Raw genomic sequence first — 15,083 nt, forward strand, 5'->3', positions numbered from 1 at the left:
TCATGCTGTAGAGCTGGAGCGTATTTGCTGGGACCGTGGATAGCCAGAAGTCTTGCTGTTCAGTGAGACGACTGTTTTTTCTCAGCTTGACAAATGACATGCAGCACTGACAGAATACTTCTTTGCTGGCCATCACCCCTACGGACACTGGCCAGAACAGCAGCAGCAGGAACATACCCTCCAACTCTGATTTAATCACATGGAGCCCAGGAGACTAGTGAATAGAGCTGTTAACTCTATGTTTGGTTTGCTTTTCCCATCTGTGTTTTATTAAACTGAGAGCAAAACTTACTCACTTTTTTAACGTCAGGAACTGTTGGTGTCCAGGATGATGGCTGATATTAAGGTATACATACACAGTTTAACCTGGCTGAGGGCCAAAGAGGCCTATGATTTCCAGCCTAGACAATTTATTTGCAAAAGGACACAAAATCCCTCTACTCTCAGACATTTCTGAAAGGATGAGCACAATGACTTCCCGCTCTCCCAGGAACACAATACATAAAGAACACAGTAAAACAGTAGGCTCTCCAGGCTGAGCCAGGCTCTCCAGGCGTGCAGGCAAACACTTCAGTTTTACTTTACTCCTGACAGCCCCTACATAGTCACAACTACCAACAATTTTCTGATTTCCACTGTAGGAATCTTAAATAGATTGGAGATACCAGCTCAGTGCATAGGTATTTCTTCTAAAAGCCAAGAATCCTGAATGGCTCAAATGGGGATTTGCACTTTATGGGAACTGAAATTATGTGCCAGGCTCTCCACTGTAAGGTGGCATAGCTGAAGCACAGACACTTGCATGTCTAATGAGCTACTGCAAGAATTAACACTCGCTTCTAAAGGCAAACAAAAAGGAATCAAAAGATGGGATTCTGAATTGCTTTCAAAAGATAAAACTTTTCCTCAGACAATAGGGTTAACTCCAGATAGAAAGATCAAGTGCATATTTTTCAGAACTGTAAAGAGGTTTCTTTTAAAGACATAAGTTTCAAGCAGTAACAGATAAGGCTCCCAAAATAGAGCTTCAATGCAAACAGCCACCAACACTCTGACACTTTTCCAAAACTTCTGGGCATTTTCTTCTTAACAGCAAGCTCCTTTCCAAAACATACCACTCTCCCCCGCATCTCTTAATCATCACTCATCTCATAAAAATTAAATGGTGACATCCACTTTCTCCATTGCCTTGCTACTACCCTGCAAGTACATTCATTCCACAGATCACCAGGTCTGCCAGATTTTTGTCATCTATTAAGCCTCTGCATTCCGGTCTTTCCAGGCAAATACCTTTGTAACACTATATGAATATCATATTGACTGTGGCATCTACAGAAAGCATCATCATATTACAACGATTCTTGTAATACAGAAGCTCATAATATCCCCATATGGCAATGCAAAGTATTCTGGATACAAGACAAAACTGTTACTACAATAGAGCTTAGAAAATAAACTGTATTTCTCAAAGCTTGTTCAAAGCCCATCATTTGTTTGCTTAAACCAGTATTTCTACAACTCACATATCCATCTCCCCCAGAAGCTTTAATGCAGACTGCGGAATCTGGTTCCATGTGTGATAGTGCCTATTCTGAATTGACTTTCAATGTTAACAAAAAAGCAGTGACTTGTTACTATTTAATTTGAGTGGTATTTTTTTCATGCTTTTTCACATTTTTGTCATCTGTGAGATGACAGTATGAATTGTGCATGAACCAGTACAAATTAAGCACTATTCATGTCCTTTCTCTTTTACAGCTTTTAAGAATATTGGCAGAAAATGACGGCATTGTCAAGTTTCAGTTTTTTTGGTTCCTAATTAAAAAAGAATTTGAATTGTACGTAGTGCTAACTCAAAGTGAGCAACTTAGTCACCGTACTGATTTGTATCCTTCAGACCCAATGGTTTTTATGCATTCAATTCAATACATTCAAAGCAGACTGCATGAGTGATTCCTCTCATACATTCTCTCCTCTGACCCTAGGAGAGAAACCTAATCCCCGAGCGCTGTGTTAAAAGGTGTATAACATGTTTTTGAATGAAGACCTATGTGTCTGGAGTGTTCTGCACTGAACTAAATTCTCCACTGGTTAGCTATGTTTAAAGCTACAGTTTAAAGTTCCCTCAGATCCCCATTTCCCTTTTGGCGAATGTGAGCAGAAGGCAGCCTATTACAGCAATAAAACAAGAAACTTGATTTAGGCAAAAAGGTTTCAGGGTGACTCATCTCACTGAGAAAAGTTCTCTCGTCATGCAGAGTAACACACCTTGTTGGTGCTGCAGGACTTCCAGTGGTGAGAATACAGGGCTGCTCAGGTTTTTAAGGTGTGAGCTGAGTCACTGTTTTATGTAGGTGCCTTATATTCCTCCAGAGGGGTAGGTGCCAAAGTTGTTTTTTGTTGGGGTTTGTTTTTTTTGGGGTTTGGTTTGTTTGTTGGAGTTTTTCTGTTGTTTTGTTTTCTTTTTTGTTTGCTGGGTTTTTCTTTTTGTTTGTTTGTTTTTTGTTTTGTTTTAAGTTTTTGTTTGGTTCTGCTTAAAGACCACAAAAAGGCCCTGTCTTGCTGGCCTCAGGATCCCCAGTAGCTGCTAGTATTGCCTTGCCTGAATACAGCACAAAATTCCTTTTTCTCTGTCAGTATGAGGACAGAGCAGTCCAACTCCAGATACTTGGTACAGGGATTTTGATCATACACAGAAAAATAATACTGTTTCACCAAGAATGCTATGTAAGTACTGTTACGCAAAAATGGCTTTTTTTTCCTCAAAGCTACTCGTATTTACAGAAGAATATTTAGAAGTCATACAAACTGCAAAGGTGGCCTCACGCCAAAGGCTGTTTCATTGCACATTCAGACAAATTCTAAAGCAGACTAAGTAAAATAAATACAGAATTTTCTGTAAAAATTATATTACAGAAGAGAAACCTGCTTCAGTATCATCCCATCCAATTGCTTAAATTTCAAATACTTAGTCCAAGATTAGTGACAATTAATCCCTCTGAAGAATCAAATTACTTGCTAAAAGAGCTGTCAAATTGTCGATTGGATAACCATTAAAATATTAGGAGAGATTCAGTTTGCCTTTTCATGCAGTGTACTTATAAGAAGCCTTTCGTTAATTTTGGTATGAGTTCAGCTGTGTTTGTAATGAGCCAACATTTTCAGATGTCACCGTCTGTAGGTGTAATAATCCCAAGTTAATTCCTTCTTCAGATTTTCAGCAATGAATACACTAGATCTAGGGTTGGGTTTTATTCTGTTTTTTACCAAATATTCTACGCAACTACAAATGTTTAATTAAAGGCTGATAGACAATTTAAACTTCTCAGAAGAATACAAATAAAAGATGTTAATGAAGTAAATATCTGTTTAATTTACAAACATCAGTAGCATTACTGATATCAGTCCAAATAAGACAAAGCACACTGCATTACACATGTACATCTAACTTTTTTGTAAAAAAAATAATAAAATAAAATTGAAAAACATCTGCATTTTTACAGGGTACCCTGGGTTTTACTGAAAGAAGAACACAACCCACTATTGATTACCAATTCTACATTATAATTTAGCAGCAACATGTTAACGTGGGGAACATTAGGGCAGTGAAGTAGTTTTATTATTTGGGGAAAGTCACAGTTCTTGATAGCACAGCCTTTTTTTTTTTCTTTTTTATAAAAAAGGTAAAGAGCTCCATGGGAATATTAATTTATAAAGATCTACCTTCTAATGTCATTTTCTACATGCCACCTTATTTTCTGTAAGTACTGTATATAGGGAAAATCAACTTCTCTACAATTGCCACCTAGTGTAAAAACATTTTCTGTCATACATTATGGGTTCTTGGAAGGTGTCCTGAATATCTGCTGTACGTGAAAACTGCAGATTGTCATCACTTTCAGATTCAGTGACACCAAGTGGTCAGATTCTAAGGAAAAGAAAAAGGGAAGGGGAAGGAGAGGAAAAAGACCGAAAACATTTACCCCAAGACGACATGCTACGTTAGTTCTATTGCAAAAAATCCTGATTTTTAAGTCCTTTAAAAAAAAATACAAAAATACTGGGACAAATATAAATTAATATATATTAAAGCATTGAAAAACAGTAAAAGGGATCGCCTAAAAGGGTTAAGTACAATGTACTTTGATACAATAAATATTTCTCAATGAAACTGAATACTGTATAGAGTTGTTTAGAACTCATAGAAACAGAAATCCATATTATTACTAATTTATCCATCAATAATCTATTTTTATCATCCCCAAACATTTATATTACAAAAAATTAATACTGGAAAAGGGTAGATAAACACTTTTTTATGCTTCTTTTCCTAACATGCTGACATAAAAGTATACATCATCAGGAGATTTCAGGATTATAGTATATTCTCATATCTCCCATTTCCCATCCGTTAAATGGGACCCCATCTTCTCAAGATGCTTAATAATTCCAAAAGATAAAATGTATTTCATACAATTGTTATTTCTGCATAATCTGATTCTTTTCACTTGTAATGCTTCCTCATCCATAGGTAAGTGATTGGTATGGTCTGCCAAGCCAATAAAATATACCGATACGAAAGTGAAAAAACAAGCCTTATGTTCTGGTCAATATTTCATCTCTGAGCTGTTAAGCTGAAAGTCACATGTGTATAGTGTCAGTGTATCTTCAGCATGTTATAAAGAAGAATCCATGTTAAAAGCAGTTAAAAGTTTCCCATCTCTGTTGCAATGTTACCAGGTCTTTTTTTTTTTTTTTTTTTTTTTTCTTCAAAGCTCCTCTTGGTTATGAGAAGTCTCAGTTCAAGCACTTGAATCTTTTCAAATGAAGAAAAAGTCTTTATTCTCATAATAAAAATAAGTCTGTTCTGTATTTTACAATATATTTCAAATATTTCCACTATGAAGCATTAATTAGTCCGACACGGTCAATAAGTATACAACATTTTCAAAAGACAAGTGTGACAGGGACACTTAGGAGAGACAATTTGTACAGCCACACTTCACCACTTTTTCAACCTCGTCCACAAATGATGACCCATCAGTGCATTCAAAAGAGTATTTCCGTCTCTTGCTTCTTAGTGGTCCACAGCACTGCCCGGTTGAACATCCTCCTTTACATTCTAGTCTCGATACCTTCTTGGTCGTCTGGCACGCAGCATACCCTTGCTGCTTTTGGTAGTAATCTCGGATTCGTTCCCCTCGACAAGAGATTTCTGCAGAAAACAGTATTTAAAATAAGAGATGCGCTTTTGAGACACAGGTCAAAGAATCGTTGATGTTGCTAAGGAAGATGCTGTGTTTCTAATTGCAGTTGGGATTGGTGTTTTAAAGTTTGACTCAGCCTGTCTATTAGAAACTAGTGGTTCTACCAAACATAATTTGATTAATGCTGAGCTTTATTTCCTATACCTCCTATTCTCAGTAAAGGTTGTATTATGTGTAGTAAACCATAAATACAAGGCTATTACAATGACAAGAAAATTGGAAGCTTAAATCTTTTCCTGTTTTATAAAAATACACATCTTCTATTCCTACATTGCTTGCAGCTGGTTCTATTTACCATAGTGAAATGTTTCAGAGAGCATGCAATTTAATTTATTAGACCTGGAGTTTAATATTATTCAAACTCTTATTTAAAACAAGTTACAGTCCACTAACTTCATAAATTACTGAGGTATAAAACCAGCTAAAAATAAGACATCTGTTAAAAGTTCCACAACCATATTCTTCTGTTCTATTCACATCTATGTACAATACAAAATAAATGCCATCTGGGGTAAGGGAGAGAGAGGGAGGGGGAGAGCTTTGATAGGCAAAGGACAAAGAAAAAGGTAGGGGGAAAAGTCATCCTGTTTTCATCCATCTCACCTGCATAATTCGCTGTGATAAATCAGTTGAAGCTGAGAGGTCAAAAGTAGAGTTTGTGATAAAACTAGGAGCAGAATCATTGGATTTGGCTTCTCAGTTGCAGAAGGCAGAGAAACAATAAATACAGAAAGATACAGCAGGTAAAAGGTAACAGTTAAATATAGTAAAAATGTGTTTTTGAATAAAGGTAAAAAAGAGAAATGTTTTCACAGCAAAACATTTGATGAAAAAATCCTCAAAATGTAAACAAATTCATGGGAAAAGTTTGATTTTTCTCTCACTGAGATAAATTCTTATGGTAAAAAAAAAAGCAACAAATGTGTGTGTTGTGGGAAAAAAAATTGGTAATGTTTTTGGCTGTTCATGTTTTAATAAAAAAAAACCTCTTTTCTAAGACCAAAACAACAACATTAACATATTTTTTTTACCTTTATCACAGCTGTCCCCCGTGTATCCACTGCTGCATTCGCAATATGGTTTCCCAAGTCCTGAAAGCCTGCATTTGCCATGTTTACACCTGATGGATTGGCAGGGGTTAAACAGCATTTCCTCTTCATCACAGAGGACTCCCCCATGTCCCTGCAGGCATTTACAACTGTATGAAAACGCATTGATCGGCAAGCAGGTACCATGCACACATCTACAGGGGAAACAAGCCCAAGAGAATAAAAATAAATTATTCATCAAAGTTCAGGCTAAGCAACATTAACTACAAATACTTTGGACTGTACTCAGAAGAAATTGCTTTTGTTTCTAATGGACTTTTTCAGTGAGATGCAGTGAAGTGGTTTATAATTGGTATGCAGGTTTACACAGAACAAGCTGCAGTACAGAGCTCTATCTCACCAGAAAACAGCCACTGTAGATGTGTTATGGAAGACTTTTATAGGCCAGTTATTAAACCCAACATTTCCTGGCCACCGAAATTTTCAGCATGCTTTTGAGAAGAATACAGCAAAATCAAGCCCAAATGTAACCCAGTGGAATTAAGTAGAGAAAAAGGATACTCCACCTGAAATTCTGGTTCTTGTATCATTTGAAAAAAACCATATTATTACTCATGAAGTATGAGGCTCCCAGCACAAAGACAGGTCAGGCACTTCCTAACTGACACTTTATGACCAAAGCAATAGCAGTTTCAAAACTGAAGACATGCTCCCCCTTCAAACATATTAGTCTGCATTACCAACTGCTAGTAGTGCGGTCATAGAATCTGTGAGGCAGGTCTTCACGTCACTGAAAGCCATCTGCATTCATCTGGTACCCATGCAGAAACTCACACTAAATAAGGTTACATATTATCAGGTCTCACCCAAGTGATTAAACTAGCTACTCTCAGTTGATCTTTGGTAAACATTTATGGTAGGCTCAAATCTTGCTGTTAGACAAAAAAGGCTGTGAGTTAAGCTGCATCTGCTAAGTTCTGATGTACAGTAGTATGGGAACACCTAGCTGGTCTTCCCTTGAGAGAGAGGTGGTGTTTCCCAAAAGGAGGATATTTAATTATTCCTAGGTGGAAGCTGAAGATTAGGGCAATTCATCTTCTGAAAACATCACCAATGACTTGGAATAAAATCACTTCCTTTTGTTCATTTATTTGGTGGCTCAGGGTCAGTAACTTTCTTCCTAGAAATAATGTTATTAACTGTTGTCTTGATAGACAAGTATCCTATCTATGTAGTGTTTCCTAGGGAGACCACAGTGAAGATTACCCTGTAGGGAGGAATGCAATCCTGATGTTCAAGGTCTCCCTTCCTAATGTTTCTCCTGTCTGTGTTGTAAGACCTCTAAGCCCACAACCTCCTTAGTAGGTTACAGCAGCCACCTTAATATATATATAAGTAAATGAATAGCTTTAGATTAAAAAAATATATATATAATCCCCATTCTATCTAAAATAAAATCCTTTGTTTCAATGCCGTCAATTTCAATTTCAATTCCATCCCTGGAAGTGCTCAAGGCCAGGCTGGATGGGGCTTTGAGCAACCTGGTCTAGCGGAAGGTGTCCCTGCCCGTGGCAGGGGGGTTGGAACTAGGTGGTGTTTAAGTTCCCTTTTCACCCAAACTATGATCCTATGAATTTGAAGACGGCAAAAATTCATATAAAACTGCATTTCATAGTAAAAGAAGAGTTCTGTTAAGAACAACATCTCATTTTGAAATTTTTTTTAGAGAACAAAGTCTGTATTTCTGGAAACTTTGCTTTTTACTCTACTCCTTCAGTGGAGTAAGAAATTTGATAAAACTGAAAAGAATGCATAACAGTTTTTAACTTTGGCAAACTTGCATCAACTATTTAAAACTGTTTCATTTCATATATATCACCAAATTCCACTCATCAATGAAATCTACATTACGCTTCTCCATCTGTACCATTAATTCTGTGCAAATGCCTTAGGCATGATGTAACTTGGAAGAAAAACAGTGCAGGAAGTCAGTCTCATCACAGGATATTTAAATGGAAGGCACAACACATAGCCTCCATTCACAAACCCAGTTTGAGATTAAAAACTACAAATACAAAACTTAAATAATAGCTTAAGCACTTCCAAGTTCCCTGTTATGCAAGAGTCTTTATTTCTGAAGCAACTATGTTCCCTAAAAAATTTCATCTTGTTCCTGTGGTTGAAGTCTGATATTCCAAGACTGTTAGATTAAGCAACTCAAAATTGAAGGCTTAGACAGCATCACAGGGCAGATGGCTTTTGTTTCTTTTATGTTCAGCATTTGATCTATTCTCCATTTACAAAAAACTAGTTTTAGGACATCTGATCTATGAAGTTACTCAGGTGACGCTGACATCACGTCATACCCTATACAGGCTGTTTTAGATATCAAAGCAGTCTGTGTCAGGGTCTTTGGTAAAGTTCTGCTTGACTTAGAAGATAATTAAATCTTAGATTATGCCAACTCTTATACTTTTGCTCCCACTCATTCTTTGAAGCCCTAAATTTCATCTTCAGACTGTACTGAAAGGAACATCAGGCTAAGTGCAAACTTGGGCACAGTTTCATCTTATCTAATTTTAGGTACCTATGTCAGGCACTCAAGTTAGATGTGTAACTGCCATAAGCTCCCACAAAGTCATGGAGAGAAATGAGCTCTTCCAGAGGGTAATTAGACCACTTGAGGTCTAATTTACGCTTTAGAAATTTTTAGAAATTTACTGACTATACAGCAGACTTTGGTCACCAAGTTCCTAAGTCAAGCACCTGGATTTAGGTAAAATAAATGTAAGCCTTATGCCTTTTCACAGTGTGCAGGGATTGCTAAAAGATCCCCTGCATTTTCAAAACAGAGATCATGACTACTCTGCTTCTCAGATAAAAGTGGAATGTTATACTGTATTAGATGGGCAAAATGCATCTATTCAATAGACTGATTTTAGAGATTAATCATGAAATACAGAATCAAAATACCCAGGAACTAAAGAACAACAAACCCCACCTTCACTCCAGATAAACAATTTTGATTTGGTTTTCTTTCCTAAAAGCTCACAGCACTGTCTACAGCTGAAACAAAACCAATACTTTCAAGAGCTTACAAAATACTAATGTTGTGCTCACTTCTCCTTCCGATATGCCTGTATCTGATACTTGCCAAGTTTTCTAATCTACTGCAAAAAGCACTCTGTTTGGGTGCTGATGTGTATAGTTATGAGAACCTATACAGAATCTAATTTTTCAAGGACACTTCAAAGAAATTCTTTGGCTTTTCCTATTATAGAACTTGGTGGTTCAGTTCCATGTTATTTTTGACTCCTCAAGTATAGACCTCACATTTGTATTTTTTAATCTGCTGTGACCTCCTTTATGTCTTAACTTACTGTGAAAAGAGGACAGGATAAGAAAAAGACCCACAAACAATGAAATGCTATAATGATATTCCTCAAAAATTCACTGCTGTAGCTTTGGGAAGAGTTCAAAACTTAATAGTACTGAGCGTCCATAGCCAATGTAAAGAATGCTAACTGCACTGTAAGACACGGTAACTGGTGTATAAAGCTGTAAAGGGTCAGACTCTACACCCACACTATGTGAAAAGATCACTTAAACATCATTTTATATGTGAATTGAAAATCATCTTAGTAGAATCTCTTAAGCAAACTCAGGCCACTGATCCTCAAAAGTCACACCAGAGCCCTGAAAAAGCAGCAGCCAAAAGATCCAAGCAGGCTTTCTTTACTCTTAAAAAAAAAAACCCAAAAACATATATATATACACACACATTTGCCGAACTGTAGAACTGTAGTAAGGACAGTGGTAAGGGCAAACAGAATGACATTTTGTTGCCCATGACCAATAAATTCTGGAAAACTTTGAACTTCTGAAGTTTCTGACCTTCTTGTGCTGGGAGAACATGAGACAAAAAATTGAATCTGTCTCTATAGTAAATTTTAAAGATTAATACATATAGATATTGATACTCTCATATACACATATCTTTTGCTGTCTCTCTACACTTATACAAATGACCCTCTCTAAAACCATACATAAAATGTCCAACCTAAAATGTTCTAGTCAAATCAGCAAAAGGAATTAATACACAGAGACTTAAACAGAAGTTTACTATAAAGGTAGAAATCTGTTTTCCTGCTAAAACCTGGGGTACTGTAAAAATATAAAAATATTACATATATGTATTGTATCAAGTTTTTAAAACACAATAGAGAATAAGAATTGTATTTTGTCATTTTATACAATTATAAATAACCAAATAGATTTTTTTCCATTTGCAACTTCTTTTAAATGATTTTTGTACCAAGTGTCGTACCAACACTTGCATCAATGTAACTCATTACAGACCCATACAGAGTGTGTAAGAGCACTTCCCAGGCTTGAGGCAGAACTTCAGTGAGATGTGTGTATCTGCTCCCCTAAACTGGGGCTTTTTAGTCATTAAGAATATACTTTAACCTGGACACTGTTTTCACTTTTACATGCCCAGGATATTTTGTTTCTTGCTGAAAAAAGTGTGAACTTCTATGAAAAAAATACACAACAGGGGATGTATATGCATATTATACTACTATTCTGTCTTGAGGAAGGACATACTTATTTCCAAGACATGGGTCATTAGTTTGTTGATCACAGAGGGGTCCAGTCCATCCTCCTTCGCACTCACAGGAAAAGCCTGACTGGCTGGTAGCATGGCATGTTCCATGCACGCAAACTTTCTTATGACAAGGCTCGCAGCCTGGCAGAATTCCCACTTGTAGTGGCACATTTCTGAAGTCCTGGAGTTCGCTGTTGATATATAGATTACGGATGCAACCATGGAAGCTGGTGCCGTTCTGTCCTGGAGACTGGCGTAAAGCTGCTATGTTATTTTTCACAGGCATACCTAGGAAATTAATAATAGCAAATAATCAGTGTAATCTTTGGTAAAACTTTCTGCACCATTTTATCTATTTTTAAAACATTTTTAAAGAAATATTTCTTCTTCATCAATTTTTCTTAGCTATTCAGCCTACAACCATGAGCAATGATCTAGTATTTGAAAATTATTCTGGTTGCCAAGCATGCATGTAAAACAGCTCCAAACCCTTAAGTCTCTAGGTCCAGCTAAAGAAATGTATATAGGACTTCACAAAGGAAGGTCACAATGTGAAGAGGTTCAGACACATGCCTGGTTTTGACCTAATGCAAAGTCCAGTACTTTCTGAATCTTGGTAATACAAAAGCTGTTGAAATTTTGCCGCTGACAGATGATTTTTTGTAAGCTGCTAAGGTACGCAAATGCAGAACATTTAGCAGGACCAGCTCATCAATTTGGAGTTGGAATACTTATTTCAAATATGAAAATTTGCTAGTGAAAATACTTGGAAAGATAAGCTCAACAGAATGAAGATCCATTAAAAAAACCCCACATTAATAAAAAAGCCACTCAGAGTTTGCCATTATAATGTAAAACAAAGATAGTAAATAATAATTCAACATTAACATACTTATGTGTAGATATTTCTAGATAGTGCAAATGCCCCTGATGTTGACCATTTTCAAAATAATTCCTCTGTTGTAGTCTATAACTGTTACAAGTGTAATTAGGTATAAGTGATGCAGTTATCCTGCTGTGATCAGTTAATCATTTAAGACTAATTCAGACAAACATTACTATTAAATATTGTTTTCATGTAAAAATAAGTTTCTTCTACTCCTACCTCATGCTTTTCTTTTTCTTAACTTATTGCCAACATATTGGTTTATATTAGTTAGTTCTTAAGATATTACATTCAAATAATGAATACAAAAATGCCTAAATACCTCCTGAGACTACTAAATAAAGGAAATCAAAGCATACTGAGCATTAGAAAAGGATCTGTTTACTTGAAAATATATATGCTTATTAGCTGTACAGGTTTATTCCCAGGCAAAATTAACAATTTTCATTCTGGTACTTAGATAACAACAGAAAGGAGTAATGTTCTGCATAGTTGCTCCTTAACGATGTAAGCTGATACTTGTAATGGTTTTATATAGTCACTCTGACCAGTTAAGTGTAATGCAGAAGTGCTATGCAACCTAATGAAGTAGACCTGTCTTTCATGTAGAGGTTATTGTAATTTCATTTGTGCTAAGCTTCAGTGATTATAGAAACGAACAATACTGCACCCACACTGCTGAAGAGCATAATCGTCTTTGATCCTATCAGCTAAGTATAGGACTATTATATTAAAGGATTCAGACAGCAAACAATCATTATTTTCCATTTCCTCAAAAATATTTGCCATACTCTCAAAATCCAGAGACAAGGAACAGTCATCAGAACCTCTTCACCATGATTTCTCCCTTGAAAGCAACACTCAGCAAAAAACGTTTAGGTAATGTGGCTTGAGATCTCTAATAGCAGAATAGATGCACTGCAAAAATAAAAGCTGAATAAAACTAAGTACACCAGTGCAACGCTAAACTAGATGTTATACTTGTAAAGGTCTGCAAATTTATAGATATGATTTCTGGGAACCGTATAAGCATGTATGAAATCAGATAATATAATATATCTCCCATATGATTTGGGGAATTTTTGTCTATAATCTCTAATATGGAAGACATTTGGAAACACAATGCAAGCATATAAATAAGCTTTTACCCTATCCACTTTTTGCTGCTTCTAGCAAGTTACCAAATGTTACAAGACTTAGTGTGTGCAAAACCTGCTTATATTCTTTAGCAATATTTCTTAGATAATTATTAGATAAAGGTTCTTTATCAGTTAAGAAAGAACTGCTATAGAAACGATGCAGACAAATATTTCAGCTCTGTTTTCAGGAAGGTAAGAAAGTTCCCACTCTGCTTTAAGCTTTTGGTCACTGAACTTGACTGCAGGTAAATTAACAAATTACTACTCAAGGAGGTAAATGGTAGGACACCGATTAAATAACAGTCATACAATAAAACTGGCAAAATTAATATCTCATTCTAGAAGCTGCTACAACAGAGCAGGCACAAATGAAAAGCAGCTGATGTCCTACCTGTCTCAGAAATAGTGACTTCCATGAAACAAGGTGCCACTCAGCTAGTAAAATATGCTCTATAATTTCTGAGAGAAGAGTGTGAGGTATCAGTGTATGACCCCTTTGAAGAGTTGTTGAGAAGAAACAGACTGTGCCTTAAGACTTATAGAAAGCCATGGTCTTTCAATAAGTCTCACTGAAATCTGTTATAGAAAGACTGAACATCTAGAGTGTGTTTTCTGACCACACAAGAGAGCCATACAGTTGGGAAAAGGTCAAAAACAACAACAAAAGGAGTATTAATCAATTAGGCCAATTTCTATAAAAATAAAGTTAAATTTCCTGTTTCAGACCAATGCAAATATTGTGATCCAAGAATAACTTTGTTTTAAATAAAAAAGGTGGGGGTGGGGTGGGGTGGGGGGAGGTGGGGGGAAGCAGAGAGAGAGGAAGAACACCATACAAGGGCTTACTGTCAAGTCTGAATTTCATTCTGCCAGCTGAGGTGATGCTTACCAGAAATGCCATTTTAGCAGGAAGGTGATAAGAGTAAGTGTAAGCTACATGATGATATAGGTGTCAAAGTAAGACTCTGGCAAAGATAAAAATACTACATAAAATCCTAGTGAGAATTTGAGTTCTTAACTGATGAAAATGTGTGATCAAATTCTAGATACAGCTGGATAAGAAAAAATTGAATGAATCTCAAAAAGATGGGTAATATAAAGCTACAAGAGTGGAAGTGTCTCAAGGGTTTTAAAGATCATAAATAGATAAACACAGACAAAGAACAGAAAAGTTTAAGACCTGAATATCAACCTACTGGTTTCTTTACTTTGTTTTGTAATAACGTGTTTCTAATAATGGTTTTCATTCTGTTTTAGACAACATTTTCTATGACAGCAGAAACAATTGTCTGCTTGGAGCCTGAATGTGAAGAGTTGACATAGACAGAACACAGGATCTATCTAAAAAGACTCCTGTTCTTCGGAATCAAATCACTAAAGGAAAGGATTATTTCAAAAAAATATTTCTTCTGATACTTCAAAATGAGGATGCAGATTAGGATGATTCTCCTAATGGAGACACAGATCTGCAAGGTGAAGCAGCAAGGATATGTCACAAATCAACAGGTATTAGTACTGCATAGAATAAATGCTTATAGTTAGCAGTCTAACCTCATTTTATCAAAAGATGCCCATTACAGACAGAGGGATCATTCTGCACTAAGCTTAGGTTTCAAGTAGTAAAATTGGCCTTAGCAGTCATTAAATAACAAACTGATGTTGACAAGATAAGTAACCTAGTAGACAGTGTCTTATTAGAATCTATAATCTAAAAAAGCCCATCATTCCTTCCAGAAAATGTGGCATAGGACACTATGGAAACAACAGAAGTGACACACATGAAAAAATGTAGAGAGGCTTCCAAAAGGCAATCCTCCTTTGAAGATTCATGATATGAAGCAATTTTAAAGGCAGCTCATACATTTCATAATTTTAATTCTTTTCTCTGCTGGTATGGGGCTGATGACTAATGTTGAATACTATCTTGTACTTCCTCCCATCTTAGATGGAAGATGGCAATAACAAAATCTGAAATGATCTGACAAAAACACTTTGGTGTTTCAAGGGAATACATTGGGGATTTTCAGAGACAAAAGTCAACTTACCCCACACCACTTGTAACCGAGGCACTTGTTATACTAGTTTTGTAGGAGAAATAGACTATTCTTGATCAGTATCAGAGAGGCTTCCTGA

General features: G+C 36.2%; 1 protein-coding gene across 10 annotated transcripts in view; it reads right to left on the bottom strand.

The window, feature by feature from the left end:
• Nucleotides 1-3,355: 3,355 nt before the first annotated feature.
• Nucleotides 3,356-15,083, bottom strand: part of SLIT2 (slit guidance ligand 2) — a 266,218-nt gene continuing 254,490 nt past the window's right edge. For 7 of the 10 annotated variants that reach the window (XM_040588455.1, XM_040588446.1, XM_040588481.1 and 4 more), the window contains 3 exons: nucleotides 10,925-11,213; nucleotides 6,299-6,510; nucleotides 3,356-5,215 (listed from right to left, as the gene is read on the bottom strand). In XM_040588455.1, the coding sequence (XP_040444389.1) occupies nucleotides 4,974-5,215; nucleotides 6,299-6,510; nucleotides 10,925-11,213 (743 nt within the window). In that variant the 3' untranslated portion in view covers nucleotides 3,356-4,973. Of the gene's footprint in view, nucleotides 5,216-5,870; nucleotides 5,960-6,298; nucleotides 6,511-10,924; nucleotides 11,214-15,083 lie in introns of all 10 variants that reach the window. The other 3 variants (XM_040588507.1, XM_040588496.1, XM_040588517.1) reach the window with 3 other exon arrangements.

This window comes from Falco naumanni, chromosome 1 (genome assembly GCF_017639655.2).
Source record: "Falco naumanni isolate bFalNau1 chromosome 1, bFalNau1.pat, whole genome shotgun sequence".
In the NCBI taxonomy this organism is placed as follows: domain Eukaryota; kingdom Metazoa; phylum Chordata; class Aves; order Falconiformes; family Falconidae; genus Falco; species Falco naumanni.